Source organism: Daucus carota, chromosome 4 (genome assembly GCF_001625215.2).
Source record: "Daucus carota subsp. sativus chromosome 4, DH1 v3.0, whole genome shotgun sequence".
NCBI classification, from domain to species: domain Eukaryota; kingdom Viridiplantae; phylum Streptophyta; class Magnoliopsida; order Apiales; family Apiaceae; genus Daucus; species Daucus carota.
The window spans coordinates 25,607,029-25,628,122 of NC_030384.2; the positions used below are offsets into that span (position 1 = coordinate 25,607,029).

The following is a 21,094-nucleotide window of genomic DNA, read 5'->3' on the forward strand; positions in this document are numbered from 1 at the left end:
GAATTCTTAAAAGTATAATGAAGGGTTTGGCCAGTGTGTGCCTATGGGCACATGCTAAGCGTTGCATTTTCTAATAAGTCCCAAATCCGTGAGCCTGTTATGAAATCGAAGGCTGAATATGTAATCAAGCCTATGATCTTGGATTTAACAATTAATTAATTTTCACATACACAAAATTTCCTTTTAAAAAATGGATGATCTGCATAGGCATTCCCAATTAATTTTTAGCTACATCTTCAAAGCCCTGGCTTTTATAAAAGACATCATAAGTGGCATTTTCTTTTTAGCCGTTTGATGAAGTGGCCTTAGAACTGTTTTACTTGAACCACGAATTCTAGCCAATAATCGAGATCAAGCATTTCAGCCATTAATTACTAGGCAATTTTCTGATCATATATAGTATATGCAGAAAGTAGTAGCCATTAGAGGTTCAAATAGAATAGTAAATGGATGAAATAAATAAGAAAACAATTACTTTTGCATTGTGCATCGTAGCAAACCAATTCTTTGTTCCCTGAATAAAGCATAGCTGCCTTTTGTACCTTCTATTTATGATTGTGAAACTTAAAAGAAAAAATTTGAAGTAAAAACTATTTTGTTTGCCATGTCCCAGCTCACACGCTAAATGCTAGACCGAGCTTTTGATATGTCACTACTTGATCTGCTCCCAGATATACCAAGGCTTGATCTTCCTCCTGATGTATCCACTGTTGATGTGGCAAGTTGTGGGATATATCTTAGTGACTCGTGGCTAAGCGGCAATGGTCTATCAGGTAACATTGGAACTTCTACGTCTCCCTCCAACATCTTTAAAGCTTCAGAAATCGTTGGCCTTAGAGCCACCATTACATGAGCACAGAGTATACCAACATGTACGAATCTTTCCATTACTGCTTTTGATCCACTTTCCCCCATTCGAATATCAAAAATGCCATCAACGTTTCCTGACTTGACATGATCCCACGCCCAATCAGTGATTAATAGTCTTGATGATGTTGAGGATGTCTCAAGTACTTTTCTCCCACTCAAGATCTCAAGAATTATGATACCAAAGCTATAGACATCACTCTTTTCGGTTAGTTGCCCATAAAGAGCATACTCTGGAGCTAGGTACCCGTACGTGCCAGCTACTCGAGTTGTGAGATGAGATTCTCCTTCAGTGGTTTGTTTTGCCAATCCAAAGTCTGCTAGTCTTGCTTTCATTTCTGAATCTAGAAGTATGTTTGTGGTCTTTATATCACGGTGATAAATGGCTGGTTTGATTCCATAATGCAAGTAAGCCAGCCCTTTGGCGACATCAATTATAATTTTCTGTCTCACAGGCCAATCCAGTGGCGGCCTACTAATAGAATCTTCTTGTTCATCATTGAATAAATGCTCATCTAAACTACCATTTGGCATGAAATCATAAACAAGATACCTTCTATTACCTTTACTCGCGTCACTAGTGACACAAAATCCTCGTAAAGCAAGAAGATTCCTGTGCCTGATTTTGCTAATAATTTCTGCCTCGTTAGTAAATTCTTGATCATCCCCATTTATATCCATGTCAAGAAGCTGTTTAACTGCAACAATGGTGCCGTCCAAAAGTGTGCCTTTGTAAACGACTCCAAATCCGCCCTGCCCTATTAGATTTTTCTTTGAGAACCCTTTGGTAGCCTGCTCAAGCTCATCTACATGAAACCATTTTGCTCCCGTGTTGGGCAAAACCTTGGCCTTAACACCCCTTACATATTCTTCACGCAACGCTGCTAATCTTCTTCCCTCTTTCAATTTCTGATAAAGAATAATGAGACCCCAAGTTGTCAAAACTCCAAGAATTGCCCCTAATGATCCAAAAACAATCTTGTAAACTACATTTTTCTTCTTAGATGCCGACTCAACCATAGCCAGACCTAGTATACAAGAAGCTGTTGCAATATCCTCGGGGCCATCTTGATTAACAATTCCTGCAGCATACAAACAAGTGTAAAAGAAACATCTTGTTGAATTTGCTTTCATCGATGCCAAAGTTGGAGCCACTCTTTGGCCAGCATCAGAGCAAGCATTGCACCGCGTGGGAGTCAAAAGTTCCCCATTACAAGTCGAGTCTAGTTCACTAAGGCCAACTTCTTTTTTCCAATCTTCAAGAGTAGTAATTCCACCACAATTACTTGTTCTGTTAACCACCAACTCATCATACAATCCACTCGTGCACGAAACATTAATCGACAGCGATGTAAGCCTTCTATTGAAGTCTGACATGCAAGAAGTCGCAGTCTGTGAATCCGGAAAATAGAACATGGAAGTTTTGTTGAGGTATTTTGCAAGGCCAACACCAAGGAGGCTTTGGATGGTTTGACAACAATTCACTTTGTCTATAGGTTGATCTGTACATGTTGATTTTTTCCATGGTAATGTGTTGACATAACCAAAATCAACAAGGCATGAAGAACTTGCAGAAGAAATGAAGTATAGATTGGTCAAATGGCAGAGCCAGAGGATTGAAGACAACTTCTGGGGCTTCCCCATTTCTTGCGTATTTTTTTTGCTAGTTGGTCATTACATGTCAAAATTGTTACATTATTATTCTCCTGTGATAGTGCAAAGGCATCAAAGTTGGCTTTTGTTGACTATAGTAACACTAAACTACTTCAAACTCTATATTTTAATTTGTATTAGTCGGGGGGGAATCAACTATGCTAATCTGAAAACATAAGTGGGGCTTATATATTTGTTTTGTGCTTTTTTTTTTTTGACTCAATATTAATAATGTCCTGGTGAGGAGTATTAGATATTTTGTGCCTATCAGAGACATTTTATAAAGTTTGTTCTGATCTTAGTATATTATTTGTTTTGCATTTTTCTTGATAGTGCATATATATGTTTAGTGACTCAAGGAGAACTGAAAAAACTATACTATATTGTTAAAACTGAAACATTAAAAGTTTGTTCGGTCGTTACGCGGGCTTTTATACGGACTTTTATAATTAGCGGGCTTCAAACAAAATTAGAGGGCTTCAAACAAAATATAAACAAATCAAAACATAAAATAAATATATGATCAAAACATAAAACAAATATAAAACCTATTTGACTATACCAAAACAAAAGTCAAACATTAAAAAATACAATATTATTAAAGCCGAAACATTAAAAATTTGATCGATCGGTACACGAGTTTTTATACGGACTTTTATAATTAGCGGCTTCAAACAAAATTGATGGGTTTCAAACAAAATATAAACAAATCAAAATATAAAACAAATATAAGATCAAAACATAAAACAAATATAAGACCTATTTGACTATACCAAAAACTAAAATCAAACCTTAAAAATATATACACATCTATACTATAATATTAAAGTCGAAACATTGAAAGTTTAATGAGTCGGTACTAGGGCCAAAATACGGGTTTATCTATATACTAATTATTCTTTTTAACTAAAATATGTTATTTTTACACGTCTTTTTTAACTTAATATGTTCCATACTATATTATTAATTATCAATAACGAAATATTAAAAGATGGATTGGTTGATTTATATCCGATTTTATAGATCTCCTTAAATTATAACATAAAAAAAACGTATTTTAACATTCTCAGTAAAATATATATGTTCGACCTAATTTTTAATTAGCCATTTGATGAAATTAACTAGTAAGCATTTATCTTCTGCTAAATAAAAAATTTATTTAATCATAGTAGTCTATCATTTTTTATTCTCACAATAATATTACTTTAAGTTAAAATATATACGATAAAATAGCAAATATTATAACTCCCGTGCATTGCACGGGTTATAAACTAGTATTAATAACACACATTTTTAAAAAAAATTACATAACATAAATTTTGTTACATTTTTTAAAAAAATTACATAACATAAATTTTAATTCGCGTGTATCCCGCCAATTATTTCATAGAAGTGAATCCTCAACCGCGATCTTTGAAAACAATCTTCGTCTTACAAAGGGGCTGCGGAAGTGCGGATATGCTTATTATTGAAGATGTATCATGTTTGATTTAATAAAAATTTTAGAGAATAGTGATTGACCGTTTGACCAAAGTTTTATTACTACTCCCTCCGTCCCCTTTTACATGTCCATTTTGACTTTTGACCAGTCAAATTGACTATATTTTGACTGAACTTTACATATATCAGATAATTGAGAAAAATAATAAAAATTATATCACTAGAAAGTATATTTAGTCTATTTTAATATGCAACTTTCAGATTTTAAGGATGATGAGTAGATAATTTGTAATGTTTAGTCAAAAATTGGTCAATTTGACTCCTCGAAAAGCAAAATGGACATGTAAAAGGGGACGGAGGGAGTAATAATCAAGAGGCTTCTGCTGGCAAATACATTATTTGTGATCCTAGGTTTGTAGTATCATTTTATTATTTGGAGAAATATGAGTGTCCGATCGAAGCAACGTTGACCACCATAAATTAACGAGACCGAAGTACTGTCGCTGGTTTCTTTTTGCATTCCCACTCAAAATGGATGTTTAACATGGGGCAGCTTCTTGTTTCAAGAAAAAAACATGGGCAGCTTCTGGACAATAATAGGATTAGTAAGGTTTATTTGTATGGGTCTATGAACTTATGATAAATCCTAACTGTTATAATTTGGGATAATTAATTCAAACGTCCTTGAACTATAGGCTGTTTATTGTCTAAGTCTCTATCCTATTTTTCTCAATATTGCGATCCTTAAACTTTCAAACTTTTCTGATTCGCATCCTTCCGTTAAAAATTAACTAACTGACGTTAGTCAATGCTTACGTGGCAGATGCTTATGTGGCTAAAGCTGACGTGGCTAGTGCTTACGTGGCAATTTCTCATAAAATTTAATATCTCATAAAATTTGTTGTTTATTTGTATTGTGCTCGAATTGCAATTAAAAATTAGCATAATTATGAGCACAACAAAAATCGGACATTCAGCAATATCATATTTAAATTAACATCCAAAATATACTGATGTTTAACAATGGAAGACAAATAAAGATCACAATTCACAACTGAAATCAACAAAAATCGGACATTCAGCAATATCACATTTAAATTAACATCCAAAATATACTCATGTTTAACAGTGGAAGACAAATAAAGATCACAATTCACAACTGAAATGAACACTTAGAAATAGTAATACTGAACATCCAAAAGTTAAGATAAACTACTTCAGTTGTGAACATCAAAATGGAACTGTTTCATTAAGGCTGGTTAGAACTTGGTTTGGCCTTTGCTGCGGATGACACATCAAAAACACTTCCAGTTGGTTGTGATGAGACTCTGATTGTTTCTCTTGTTGTTGAGAAATATGTGTGACCATCTTTTAACATATAAACACCTACACCAGCTGGTGGAAGTGGAGGAGGTGGAGGTAGAACTTCAACATTTTTGCTTTGGGTGGCCTTCCCCTCTTCCTCTTAGGCTGTCCCCCTTCATTTGTTGGTTGCTCGTTCTTATTTTTTTGACTTGATGCCTTTTTCATCCTCTGCAATTTGAAGCAAAAAAAAAGTACAATGTAGTTAACAAGATTTTTTTGTCTTAACTTAAAAAAATTCCCTCAACTTTTAGCTAACCAACACTGATTTTTAGAAATAACAAGACCATGTACTTGATTGATATGTTGCTGAAATTCCCTCAACTTCCATTTTGGATTAGCCCTTATATGATTCCTAAATTTTCTTGCTAACCAATCAGACCTAACAAAGCTGTGCATATGGACTAACATGCAGTTATGTTGTTTTTTGTATGTCTTCACTTGAAATGTCCCATCAACATCAATTTTACTAGCAAACAAATACCAAGGACAAGTCTTGCTACACTTAGATTGAACCCTTTGTAAATCATTTTTGCTAAACCATATTTCTATTTTTTGTTCTATTGCATAGTCAATGATAGCATTTTTTAAAATCTTGACACTTGTGAACAATAAACCAGTCTGAAACTCAATATATTTCATAGGAGTTTCTGGACTAAACATATTAAAAACAGTTTTTTTTAGTCTTAGAAGATTCCCCTTCAACATCACTTGAATCTGTGGAGTCTATTGAAGGCATTCTAAGAGAGTCACTACCATGATCACTCTCCCAATCAACATCTTCAGCCAAGTCAACTTTCTCCTTATTCTTTTTCTTAGCCTTAGCTTTTGCCTTATCAAAGAAACTACTAATGGGAACAGACATATCATCAACATTGTCCACATTAAGCTCATCTACAGCTGGGTTCTTTTTAGTAGCAACAACCTGTTTCTTCTTACTAATTATCTCATTAAGCTCATCATCCTTATGACTCTCATTTTCACTGTAATGTCGATCACTTTCAGTTTCATTACTAAAATCAGACCCTTCCTCATCATTATAATCATAATAATCACCACTCCCACTGTCTTCACTCACATATTTTTCATCCTCATTACATTCATTCACATTTTCACAAGCATGATCAACATAAATGACAAAGTACCAGTTTTAGTAGCATAAGTACACATGTCATTAACAATATATTCACTCCACAATAATTGACAATTATCAAGTGACTCACCCTCCTTGTGCCAATATATCTTATAGTTTTCATACCCAAGCCTCTTCTCTACCAAATCTTTACATGAATCAAGACATATTGTATCTATGCTCTGGCAGTAAATTAGTTCTACTTTACCTTCTTCATAGAGCCGTATGCGATTCTTGTAAGTAAACACTCCCCCGTGATGAATTCGAATATTGACATAGTAAATCCCCATCCCTGCACATATACACACACTCAATAAAAGAAAAATATATACATGTATCTATATGATCTTGTATGTCTGTACATACCTCATATGATAGAAAGATCGCTGTCAATCGAACCCCAGCTTAGTGAAGAAAGAAAATCCCCAATCGCTCTGGAACCTTAATTTTCGTGTGTTAATACTAGGCCTGGCAATTTGACACGTAACACGCTAACACGAAACGAAACGACACGAAAAAAATGGATACGGGTTTTGATTTTCGATACACGAAACACGAAAGTACACGAACACGAAATTACACGACAGATTTCGTGTCGGATATGGGTTTTCATTTGGAGTACACGAAATACACGAAAGTACACGAAATATTTGTAGATTATATATATTATATATATGTAATGATATATTAAATATATAATTGAGTATAAAGTATATATTTATATGTATGTGTGGATATATATTGTAGATACATTAACAAATTTATAAAGAATTGTACACAAATATAATATATATCATTCACATTTAATAAATTTATTAAGGAAAATATATATTAAATCCATTTTTTGATTAAAAAATATATTAATATTTTTATATATAATATACACGAAAAGTACACGAAATATACACGAAACGATTAGAAACGGATACGGGTTTCAAATTAGGTACACGAAATTAATAACGGGCGGATACGGGTTTCACCTTTGAGTACACGAAACACGAAAATACACGAAACGAAAGTACACGAAACGAAACGATTGCCACCCCTAGTTAATACGCTGCTTAGCGAGTGTTAGGTGCGTGGATGTTTTATTTTTGAACTTAAATTGACTTAACTTAAATTGGTTTTAAAAGATGACAGCTCAGATTTTAATTTTTTAATTTTATTTTTTTGATCTGCCACGTAAGCATTCGCTAACGTCTGTTAGTTGATTTTTAACGGAAGGATGCGAATCAGAAAAGTTTGAAAGTTTAAGGATCGCAATATTGAGAAAAATAGGATAGGGACCTAGACAATAAACAGCCTATAGTTCAGGGACGTTTGAATTAATTATCCCTTATAATTTTAACTTATTTTAATCGGTTCATGCTTCTTAATAATGATGAACTCACTATATATACAAAACCACAGCAATAGATACATAAGATATAACATATAACGCTTAGTATATGTCCAATACACACCTATATATATATATATATATATATATATATATATATATATATATATATATATATATGGGAACAGGTCCACAGCCACCGGTGGATAAAGACCGGTTTCCAGCCACCAAATCATAACCACTCGTTGCTGTGATCCTACGGTTGAAAAAGAGACTCCCTGCAATGAAACATTGCAACCCCGCAATGAAACATTGCGGGTATACTTGTCCCCGCAATGAATCATTGCTGGGATACAAGTCCCCGCAATGTTTCATTGCTGGTAGTCTCCTTTTTTTCCTTGGACCCTTTTACCCCTCCTTTCACATATCATATGCCTTGTAGAGTTTATTTAACATTTTAAATTATATTAAAAATATTGTTAATATTAGAAGTAATGAGAAAATTTTAATTTTTCTTAGTACAATATATGAATAATTTTCTACCTAATTTCTATATATTTTTATCTTATTAAATATTTTATGTCTTTTTGCTATACGAATAATTTTACTTATTCACTACTGCTTGTTTCTTAAATATATCGAACATATGTTTGAACTACATAGTTCACATGCTCTTTTAAGGTTGATTTACTTTTTGCAGCTAAAGTTGAATTATTTTATTACAAATTATTCATTTTTTCCAATTCTCTTTTGTACTGGTAGTGTTTTCAAATATACTCGAAAATATTAAAATCAAAGATGAATATCGAAATTATGAATTAACATCACTTAAATTGGTCGAATATTATTAAGAACATATAAGAAGAGTTTTTTTTGACAAATTATTAACTTTTTCCAGTTCTCGTATGTAAAAGTAGTGTTCTGAATATATATTCGAACAAATGCAAATCAATAATACTCAAACAAAAACAAATCAAAGAAAAATATCTAAATTATTAATAAATGTTACTTAAATTAGTGAAATATTAGTAAGAACACATATATTAATAGTAGTATAAATTCTTACAATTTATTGAACTTTTTAAAATATTTTAAACAAAACAAGTAATATTTTCATCCCCGCAATGTTTCATTGTGGGGATAGTTTACATAATTTTCATCCCCGCAATGATTCATTGCGGGGTGTTAAATTTGATTCACAAGGTGGTTCGATGAGGTGGATAGTTTTTGTTGAAAAAGATACCCGCCATGAGTCATTGTGGGTATATTTTTTCTAAAATAGACCCCGCATTGATTCATTGCGGGGTGTTTTTTTTTTTAAAAGATACCCGCAATGATTCATTGCGGGGTTTTTTTTTTTTACTCTAAAACAACCAAATAAAGATTCGAACCTTGTACCTTGCGTTTTCAAGACAAGTAAAGAAACCAATTTGACAATGGATGTTTCACTGATAGTTGTCCACTAGGATTGGGATATATAACTTTTGAAATAAAATTCAATAATAAATAAATTCAATAAATATATTGAATTTGATAATGTAACTTAATTATTAATTTAATTTAATTAATAATTTAATTAAATTATTTTTATATTCAGGCGTTTTAATTAATTTTATACTCTATAAAAATCAATTTTATATTAAAATAATTTAATTTAATTAATAATAAATAATAAAATGACATGGGTGAGGTAGATAGAGTAATTTTGTTGTTACGGGTAGGTAAAAACATTAATTACGCTCCCTGCAATAGTTCATTGCGGGTATTAAAAGTACCCAGCAATGTTTCATTGCGGGGTGTATTTGAACCCGCAATGTTTCATTGCGGGGATTATTAGTACCCGCAATGTTTCATTGCGGGGACCGTAATTAATGTTTTTTACCTACCAGTTACAACAAAATTACTCTATCTCCTTCACCCATTTCATTCTTTGATTTTGAACGTTTTGAAGATAAAAAAAGGTACTTCTCCTTAACTTATGGCATATTTATTTGATAATGATTCTAGTTCTTCTAGTGATCATGATAATTTCGATTATGCTTCCGTTGCAAATCCTTTTATGCGTAGGAAAAAAGCTAATGTTGTAAATGAGGTAATTTATGTTGAAGAAGATGATTATGTTGATAAAGGAAAAAAAAAGGTTATTTTTGTCGATGATGAAGATGATTGTCATGATAATGGTGGGAAAAAGGATGATAATACAAGTTTTGGAAGAAGTGAACGGAAAAATGATTATGATAATGTTGATGTTGGGGAAAAAATACATGATTTTACTTTTTCCAATATGAATGATGTTGTTCCTTGTAGTGGCATGTTGTTTGATAATTTAGATGAGGTGGAAAGATTTTATCGGGATTACGGGCGTAGGGTTGGATTCGAGGTTATCATTAGAAATACTCATAGGCATTCTAGAAGCAATGAAGCTTGTTCACGTATGTATATTTGCCGGCTAGGTGGGAGAGTATGTTCAAGTTCGGCTAATGTTGATGAGGAATTGAATTTAAAAAGGACTCGTGATACAATTGATCGGACAAAATGTAAGGCTCGAATTTCGGTTGTTCATAGAGTGAAGACGGATAAATGGGAAATAACCACAGTAGAGTTAGAACACAATCATCCAATGGTTACCCCAGACAAAGTACAATTCATGCAAAGATCGCGTAATATAGGTCCGGTTGCCCGATCTTTAATTGAGACGTTGAACAAATCGGGAATAGGACCCTCAAAAGTGTTGAAAGTGATGGGGGAAGCTCTCGGTGGATTAGAGAATGTACAGATATGCCAACACACCAGCACCCCAGGCATAATCAATGATTTCATCCGTCTTCTGCAGCAACTGTATGTATCGGGGATGGACAGTAGATCTGGATGATGTAGGAAAAAGAATAGCCCCTATGATCCAGAACACATAGGCTCGGGTATACACCCTGGTATCCTGCTCTAAATATTCAGGACGCTTTGACTTTGGCTTCTTCTTATATGTTTCCCGCAATGAATACAAACTAACCGCACTCGCTTTTTCTGACCACATCTTCTCCCGTTCAGACTTCTCCTTCCCTTTAGACTTCTTCTTCTTCTTCTTCTTGTCAGACTTCTTCTTTCGGACAGGCCCCTTCTCCAACCTCAAATCCTCCCACTGAGTAAGCCAATACTGCTGTGGAGTAGCAAGATCTGTGAAAGTAAGAGCACGACCGCTGATCGGCAGACCCATAAGCATGTAGACATCCTCTAGTGTGATGGTCATCTCACCGAATGGGAAGTGAAAGGTGTTTGTCTCCGGCCTCCATCTCTCAACAAGGGCTCTTATCAGGGCAATGTCGTTCTGTCGAACAACCTGAGGGTGAGCAAATACCCCAAAACCCCAAGAATCAAGAAGATGCCTCTGCTCATCATCCAAAACCCACTTATCCATACATGTGGTATACTGTCTGACATCAAACCTGAGCCTATCATCGCCCTCCCAGATGGAGGTGCTAATATGATCCTCCTGCATGAACAACAGTGATCGATCTATAGGGCCGCAAGCTGAATCCTTAGATTTCTCCATAAAAATCTGTAGATATTCAAATCAAAAAACCAATCAATATAATGAACAAGTGATTTAATTTTAATTCATAAAAAAAATGACTAATTTTACAGCATTACAAATTAGGCTACCAGAAAAGAATACCATGTCAGTATTACATCCAAAGTCATGCCAACAAAGGACAAGCTAAGTCGACTAATTAGCAGATAATGCAAATAAATATTTAACATCAAAAGTCATAAAAAATTGACTAAATAAAATAAACAGCCAAATGACATGCCTAGCTTTATTCTATCATCTCTTTTCATTTTATAATTAAAATAAAACAAAAAGCTTGTGATCCTGTTCTACATGTTATACGAAGACTTCCATATCACTAAGTTGCCTTTGCGGTCAGAAGGTATATATCAAGCCTATTAAACAGAGCGTGTCACATATACTATAGAAGACGGTGGGCAGCAAGTACAAAATAACATATAGTGGGTGTTTGGGTACTGGCTGAGCTTCTTGTAACTACTGGTTAATGAGATAGTATTGGACAGGGCTATAGCGCATACATGAAAATTTATAATATATATTATAATTTTAATTTTTAAAAATATATATTTGTGACTAAAATTTATAATAATAAATTTTGCTCTAGACTAAATTGATTTTTGTTTTGAAAAGTATTACTTTTTAAATTCAATTATTAACAATCAACTAAATAATAAATTATAAGTAGAATTATTCAAACACATAAAAAATTTATAAGCCACAACATCCAAACACTTTAATAACTTATAAGTTATGACTCACTTATCACTTATAATCTACTTCTTCATTTTAAGTGAGAAGCAACTTCTTTTAAACTAAGCCAAACTTAGCTACATGGAAATAGGCAGAATTATCACATGGAAATATAACTAACTTTATCACTGTAAAAGATAAACTTAGCTCACCAGAGCATATATGTACCTAAATGTATAAAGCAGAAATGAGAAATCTATAGGAGAACTACATAATTATAGCTGAAGTTCTATGAATTTCATTCCATTACTCTTCTACAGAGATGAAATGCTCCAAATAGTTCCTTAAATACATTGACCACTTAATTGTATATAACTCAACTTGTATCTACTCTTTAGTCTCAACTGTTATTACCTTTTTTGCAACCTGAAACCTTTTCCTTGTGCAAGAGGAATGGTGTCCAGTTCGTAAAAAATGCCATAGTTTTTTCTATCAACAGCTACAGTTATGACATTTATGCATTAATGCTATTAGCTATATATAATTGACTTTCTTTCGGTTTTAGTTGTTTAACAATTGTTGTTTATACATACCAAGTCTGGTAATGTAGGTTGGTCTATTGCTCTCGGTCTCGGATATTGTAAATTTTCAATTAATGCTATTCCGAATTTATTAGGAAAATATTCTGTAGTGCTGCAAATGGTTGTAATAAGAATGTTCCAAAGTGAAAAATTATTGTTGGAATCCCACATTGATAAAAAGTTTCATATTTGAATAGATCTCCAAGTGATATCATGCAACTTTTAGACTATTCAGAGGTGTCAATCTTATAAACCAAACCAAATGTACCTCCACTGAAATGATGATTAGTTCCCCTTTTTTACTAAATTAGCAATATATAGTAAGCTTCATTACACCAATCATCGGTCTGGGATTCCTAAAACAGCTGAAGTTATATCAGAGACTAAATTGACCAAAGTTAAGTGACTAGCCTTGATTTCATATTAACTACAAGCAATAGCGATAAAATAAAAATACAAAAACAGGATAATAGACTAAAGCATGATTGAACTTTGGCCAACTTTCAATTCACTGCTTATTTCAGAATAACTAACCAAAAACCACACATATGATCAAAATTAGGGAATTATAGGGGGAATGTAATAAAATTCAATCGCAAGAGATGGGGAGGGAGAGGGGAAGGGGGGGGAGGAGAGAGAGAGCGGGGGGAGGGGGAGCGAGAGAGAGAGAGAGAGAGAGAGAGAGAGAGAGAGAGAGAGAGAGAGAGAGAGAGAGAGAGAGAGAGAGAGAGAGAGAGAGAGAGAGAGAGAGAGAGAGAGTACCCAATTACGAAAATCGAAGATGAAGAGGCGAGAATATGCTGAAGATAGTAGATGGGAGCCGGGAATGTCGAACGGATGGGAGATGGGAGATGGGAGATGGGGTGGGAATCGGGATGGTCGCAAGTCTGCAGGGGAACCAGTGACCTAACTTGCAATTGAAATGAAAGAAGGAGACATCGGGTTGTACCCGGTTTATCACCACCCGCAATATCTCATTGCGAGGTCTAGTTTTTACATATTTTAAAATTATAAACAATTAAATATTTTAAAATATTTGTGATAAGAAATGAATTTAATATTTTATACATTATAGTGATATAATTATTATGAATAATAATCTTAAAATTTTAAATTTTAAAAATATATATATTGAACAATGAAGATAATCATATATTTAAAATGAAAGAAATAATTTAAAATTGAAAATAAATGTTAAAATTCATTAAAACTAAAGTAGTGGAAGGGTAGTCTGGGGAGTTAAAATGCTTCATAGTTCCCGCAATGAAGCATTGCGGGTACTTAGGACCCCGCAATGAAACATTGCGGGTATGTAAGTCCCTGCAATGTTTCATTGCGGGTACCTATGTCCCCGCAATGTTTCATTGCGGGGAGTCCTTCTCATTCAACGGCTAGGATCTGGTGGTTCGCTATCCAACGGTGGCTGTATAACAGCCCCCTATATATATATATATATATATATATATATATATATATATATAGACACACACACACACATTATTTAAAACAAAGTATGACAATTAAAAAAATATAATAATCATTTTATAATATTTAAATAACAAAATAGATGAGGAAATACATTCTTTTTAGAAAATCAGAATTTTATTAAACAATAGGAGCATCGAACTTCAATATCTCTAAGATAGATATTAGGGGTGAGTATTCGGAAATTTTGTTACCGAACCGGAATTATTTTGGATATTTAAATTTTCAAGAATGTGAAATTTCATTTCCAAATAGCGAACCAAATTAATTTCGGATGGAAACCAAACCATTAATATTAATCCGGATTGGCATTCCAAACTTTCCAAAAAAACCAAACAATAGAAAGTATCATATAACACAGCTTTAATTGTGCATATAACACAAATTGCATGTGTATAGCAAAAATAAAAAGAAAATGAAATTCTTAAAATGAAATTATAATATTCATTCTAGAACATATTAAATAGTCAAACTAAAAGAACATAAGGCACCATTTATTCAAATGAAACAAAGTGCAAATCATGCAAATACGGAAAGCAGCAACATGTCTTCAAGTTCAACTTCAAATTAAAACCAAAAAGGAACTTGAGAGTTTGGATAGAGGGTCAAACACACGACCAATTTATTAAACATAAAATAAAATGTGGAGTCATCATCTTTCTTCTGTGTTTCCCTACTAGTCGTCTTTTATCCAAATTTGATAACAATTGTCCCCATGAATGCAAGCTGCTAAATAGAAATATATCAAGGACAATAAAAATAATAATTGTTACTAATAAAGTGACAGATACTAAATCTCTTACAAAAGAAGTGAAGAACAATGTAAAGTGCAAGAAGTTGATAACTATAATCTTGTCAACAAAATATGGAGTCTTACTAATGAACCCATGCAAGCTCAAGAGTACACCAGAGATACAATGACAGCTACCATACGACTAAACCTTATTATAAGAAAGCTAGTGTCAAAAGCTTATATAATGACATCTTTGTTTTCAAACTGATCAGACAGAGACAGAGTAACTGATATTAACTATCTGGTGCAAGTGAAATAAAAAAAAAGATGTAGGTTCAAAGACTAGAAGAAAAAATATGAGAAACTGAACAATTCTGCAACTCACATATTTTAAGAAACACAAAGTGCAATAGACATCATCAAGTTTCACCTGCGCTAATATTCAACCTCGATAAACCTGTTGGAAATATATGAACATGGTAGTTTTTAACCAACAAAATATGATTCCAGAAATATAAACAGAGGAGTAAATAACCATTTCAAGTTTACCTTTTTCAAAATCATCCACCTCCTCAATTAATTCTGCTCCACTAGTTGTGTTAGTTTTGCGAATCCAATCCTGAGAACATAAAAGAGCTTCCACTATTCTAGGAGTCAAAAAACTTCTAAAATCATTAAGTATCCGATCACAGTACTAAAAGCGGATTCAGAAGCAACTGTGGAGATTGGCATGGCTAACACGTCACGAGCCAACTCAGATAAAACAGGAAACCCTACAGAATTGAATTTCCACCAGCCCAGGACATCAAATTCCTCATCAGCATGACTTAGATTTTTCGGTTTTTCACTCAAGTACTCATCTAAATCAGAAGGATAGTTGTCATCATCAGGATAAATCATTCCTATCACATCACTGCCACTCTCCTTTTCATATTGCATCCTAACTTCATAAAGAGGATCATTGACCATACCATTACCTGGTGCTTTTTGTACTGGTCGATTGCTTAAATTTCTCTTTTCAGGCTCCATTCTAGACTTGTATTCAGTGAACAATCTAAATAAAGTCTCTCGCAATTTTTTTTCCTTGCAATAAGTACTCCAATTTCATTTCCATACATATGCTTCAATAAACAGATAACAAAGTCTAACTTATGCCTTGGATCCAAAACCATAGCAATGAACAATATCATAAACATTTTTAAAGGATCACCTATTTTTGAAATTTTACAAGCATTTTCTCCCCAATTTCAAACAGGTCCGGATTTGTTCCACTCACCCATCGTTGCAGGGTACAGTACACCCTGTATATTTCATGCAGAAACATATTGGAAGTAATGTAGGACGTACCTGAAATCTTCAAAGTTAAGTCATAAAACATTTTTAAACACGACGAAAAATGTCTAACCATAACTCAATCATTAAAAGTAGGCCTGCCATCAATTATCATCTTTTCTATAATTTTGACCCCATTCTCATCAAGCTTTGTTTCATAACGTTCTTCCTGAAGATCATTTTATAACCCGGATCCTGCTCATCAAATCTTTCAAATGCTCTTTCATATACTTGAGCCACATCTAACATCAAATATGTCGAGTTCCACCGAGTAGGTACATCTAAACACAAGCCTTTCTTGCACTCAATTTTTTCAAGATCTTTACATTCTTGGAATTTATTCAACCTGGCCGGGGAGATTCTCACATATCTCACAGCATTTCTAACTTTAGAAATAGAAGAGTTATATTCTTTCAAACCATCTTGGACTATCAAATTTAGAATGTGAGCGATACACCTCATGTGGAGATGTTCTCCTCTTAAAATGCTAGTATCCCAGTTAATTATTTTAGCTTTCACCTTACTTAATGCGACGTCATTTGAACTAGCATTATCACAGTTATAGTAAGAACTCTACTAATTCCCCATTCTCGCATGCATTTCTCAATCAACATAGCTATTGCCTCTCCCTTATGACTATAAATTGGGCAGAAATTTATGATTCGTTTATGCAACTTCCAATCATCGTCAATACAATCCAACCACCAAGCCAAAGAATTTAAAAAAAGAAATGTGCCAGCTGATCAAATTTGTTATTTGCAACTTATAATTTGCAAGACACTAGTTTGTGTGTGTGAAATTAGAATTTCCATGATATATAAATTTATTGTATTAATATTTATAATAAAATAAATGTCAAATTAATATAATTAAGTATATGTCCTGTATTTAAACTGAATAATCGGCCCTTAGATATTATTTAGATAAAATTCGTATATCATATAAGAGTATAGATTAGCATATTTGTGCAATAACTTCAGATACTGTTTCTATCCAAATATCTATCAGATTTGCAGATTTTGAATACCCATAAGAGATATTTTATACAGTATCCAACGTTTCTAGTTATAATTTGTAGTTGATTATAAAATGGGTACGAGCCTTCTCACCCTTACATAAAAAAAAGCTAACGATATTAATTGTTAAGGATGGAAAAGAACCCTTCTTTCATTTTAAGTGCCCTCCTTTTTATTTCATTCTCATCATGCATGCAGGTAATAAATATATAAATTATATATAGATGGGTCTTCCTCCGATGATCGAGAATTATTTATATCACCAACCAAATCTCAGTCGATGCTCCTTTAGTGGCAAAAAGAAATTTGCTGGAAGTCATACCTCCTTACAATAATTCATTAACTGGGAACAGAACTCTTTCCAATTAACAATATTTTTGTGTTATGAGGGATGCAGAATTGTTAATCTCAATTATAAAATTGTTGATTTAACGGGTGAGATTTTGTTGTGTGTACAAATCGTTGGTAGCAGTCAATCGATTGCCAAGGACTCCGACTTAAAAATATATTATTTCAATAACAAAATGTTGTTTCTAGTTACACAGTAAGTTAAATTATATTTGTCTTAAACATAAGGAATGAAATTCTAATAAATTTTATTCCAGAAAAAAAATTAATAATTTTTAAATATAAATTTACATATTTGTTATGTGAAGTGAGCAATAACAAGTTTATAGGATTTTTTCAAATAATGAATAAGCAAGGGTAAAAATTAATACAATTAGTTAAAATGTGCAATATTGTTCTTATATACACTTGTGGTCAAACCATGCATATAATTACAAATTACAATACATTACATGTAGGTGTACCAAGGATCATGTCGTGGTTTTCTAAATTGTGATGGACACTGCAAGAGTATTGGTTATCGTCTCGGTGAAGCTTGTGATCCAGTTGAGCCTGGATCATCTATAATTAATTGTTATTGTCATGAATACCCATGGCTGTAATTTAATAATTTCCTTTCTCTCTAAAAATAATAAAATATAAATTTATGTACATTTTTAATAATGTTTTACCCTAAAATTAGTCAAATATTAAATATCATGTTACTTTTTCCTACATTTATAATCGGTACATTTGTAATTTAATATCAGAATATTGAAACTACGGCGATGTGCTAATTTTTGTCTGTGACATCTTCATAGTAGAGCTGAACAAAAGATCGGTCCTAAAAAGTCTATATTGATAAGCCCGATAAAAAGTCTATGAAAAGCCCGGACCGGTCTGGCCTGCAAGTCCTTACAAGGTATTAATTTTATTATAAAAATCTAGCCCGGTCCAGCCCAATTATAACCCAGATAAAAGCCTGGCAGGTAAAAACCCGTTTAGCGACAAAAGCCTGGTAAAAGTCCAGATATTTCTATATAGATGTATGGGCAGAATGTCATAGCTGTCAATGAATTTCTTGATGAGAGATGAAATGGTGTAAGTTCAACTGATTTGATTTATCAGTTGCCTTTGAATACATTGATTGACACTATATAAGGATCATTAATATGGAAACTTGATAAGTTATTTTTAACAGCCCAATACAGACACAAGGATAGATCAATCAACCATCGGAAAGGTTTCTCTGGCAAGCAGAGGGATGTTCAAGTCTTTGGAAGCTCCAAGTCTGTCGTTAAAGATGATGCTAACAGTAATAAAAAGAGCAGGTTCTCCTCCAACGTAAAAGCATGGCAGGCAATTTCCAGAAATATGTATATAGTTATTTTAATAAGAAACAAAAGTCAGGGTAAAAGCCCGGTTAAACTGGGCTGGTCCACCAGACTAATGGTAGTCCTTCATTTTTCAGAAATTATCAGGCTTAGCCCGGCTCGGTAACAAGAAAAATCTGGTCCAGGCTTATTTAAAAAAGCTCGGGCTTCCGGTCCTGAGCCTAGCAGGCCGGTCCTTTTGTTCAACTCTACTTCATACGGCTAGAATCATGAATTTTGATTTGATTAATATCATACAAATGTGAATTTAATACTGAAATATATTAAACGTTGTTTTATTTCACATTAATCTCAGTGCAATTTTATGAATGAAACACCCCTTATTAATTAATTTTGAGATGATATGATCTTAGATCACATTGCACTACAACAAAACCAACTTTTTACGATGAAAATTTTTGCAAAGCGGAGTTACGACGAAAATTCTGTATCTGTCATAAGATATGGGAATTTTTTGACGATAAATTTTTTCCGCGTCCCGTTGTAAGTTAAGTAATTTAGATAAATATATGCGTTTTAGGGTAGAAAATAAATGGAAAATAATATGTTTGTTTTCCATCGTAATTATTCTGTCGTAAGTTAAATATTTTAATTGATTATATGCATTTCAGAACGGAAAATAAATGAAAAATAATATGTTTCTGATTTCTGTCATAAGTAGTCTGTCGTAAGTTAACTATTTGTATGTTATTCTAACTTATTATGCAAATGTATTAATTTAGTATCTCATTCTAACCTATTATGCTAATGTTTTCAATGTAGGGCCATATGCGAATTCCTCGAGTCCTCGAAAGGGGGAGGGTAGCTCTGGCAAATCCTCCTTGGCTTGCCTTCAAGATGATCTGTTTTTGCGAATCATGGATGAGACCTTAACCCGAGCACGAGCACATCCAGAGGAGTATACACTCACACCTGAGGCTATCCAGTTTTTAACAAGCAATGTGATTGAATGATACAACGATAGACCTTAGGACTATCCCTTGATGATAGAGATAAGGACATCTATTACTCGAGTAGGAGTTGAGGTACTCAACAATTTATACAAGACACACAGGCAAAAAAAAATTAAGGTAAACAAATTTCAGCATAGCACATAGCATATTCAGTAGCCAAAACAAATAAAGTAAGGGAGCACAACATATTTTCTTCAATAAATTAATTAAAATTTGATGAATTTATAGTTTTTTTGCGTACGACTCGATAAACTAGTAGCATTGTTATTATAAAACTTATATGCATCTATTAATATGTTAAATTTTTGAATGCACACTATCTCAATTATGTTAAAATAAAAAATATACATTTAAGATCGTAATATATTGTTAATTATTAATTCATCGAGATATTCTTAAAAATTCTATGATACTGTATTATTGCTTTCATGATTTCAAATTCTCATAATCTATGGAGCCTATTAATATAAATTATATCGTTGTTTTCTAACCTTGCCAAGTCCAGTGGCATTTCGTAAGCACACGAGAAACGAAAATATCCTTTGAATTTGTTAATTTCATGATATGAAATTTAGTAATTGAGGTAGGATCAAAATAAACAAACCTTCTTGCTTGTTGCTTTAATTGACATCCCTTTTTTCCTTGAAATTCTTAATAACAAATCTAGTTTCACGTGACAACATACACACATTCATGTTATTTATATTCTTATTATCTTTGTACTTTTCCTTGAAGTCGCGTATATAAATTTTCAGGGTAAAGGCATTGCAGAGGATGGTGGCAACCCAAACACGGGTCGACGTGAGGGTGGGGTCTAGTACGGAGTCCGAAGATCCTAAACTCCGTACACCATCTAATATTAGATCTAAAGGTGGTCCCGTGATTAAGGGTTAAATTTTAATAGTAAATGTAAGAAACACTGTAGCTTAATTTGTAGCTTTTGTACGTTGGCATGGAGCCATGGACAAACATTTGTAACAAATGTTTACGTTTTCGCATTTTCTAGTATGAATATCGTTGCGTGTTTATCAATATGTTTGCATTTTTAGCATTTCAGAAGTTTGTTGCATGTTTGGGAAGTTTATATAAATATATATATATATATATATATATATATCCGTGTGTATTATTGGATGCCAAAACAATGGCGGGAAACTAAGAAAAGCATATATATATATATATATATATATATATATATATATATATATATATATATATATATATA

The 21,094-nt window shown here is 33.0% G+C and overlaps 2 protein-coding genes across 2 annotated transcripts; both read right to left on the reverse strand.

Annotated features, from left to right (window-relative positions):
- Nucleotides 1-449: 449 nt before the first annotated feature.
- Nucleotides 450-2,559, reverse strand: LOC108218722 (probable receptor-like protein kinase At1g11050). Its single transcript, XM_017391803.2, has one exon. It carries the CDS (start codon nucleotides 2,509-2,511, stop codon nucleotides 622-624), a length of 1,890 nt encoding a protein of 629 aa, XP_017247292.1. The 5' UTR covers nucleotides 2,512-2,559; the 3' UTR covers nucleotides 450-621.
- A 7,706-nt stretch (nucleotides 2,560-10,265) lies between these two features.
- On the reverse strand, nucleotides 10,266-13,595 carry LOC135152443 (protein MAIN-LIKE 1-like). Its single transcript, XM_064092761.1, has 2 exons — nucleotides 13,392-13,595; nucleotides 10,266-11,346 (listed from the first exon to the last, which is right to left on the reverse strand). The coding sequence occupies exon 2, from the start codon at nucleotides 11,338-11,340 to the stop codon at nucleotides 10,555-10,557; it is 786 nt and encodes a 261-aa protein (XP_063948831.1). The 5' UTR covers nucleotides 11,341-11,346; nucleotides 13,392-13,595; the 3' UTR covers nucleotides 10,266-10,554.
- Between the last annotated feature and the right edge of the window lie 7,499 nt (nucleotides 13,596-21,094).

Bases quoted from the DNA above. Each gene is read 5' to 3' on its own strand.
- LOC135152443 (XM_064092761.1), bottom strand. From the start codon at position 11,340: ATGGAGAAATCTAAGGATTCAGCTTGCGGCCCTATAGATCGATCACTG.
- LOC108218722 (XM_017391803.2), bottom strand. From the start codon at position 2,511: ATGGGGAAGCCCCAGAAGTTGTCTTCAATCCTCTGGCTCTGCCATTTG.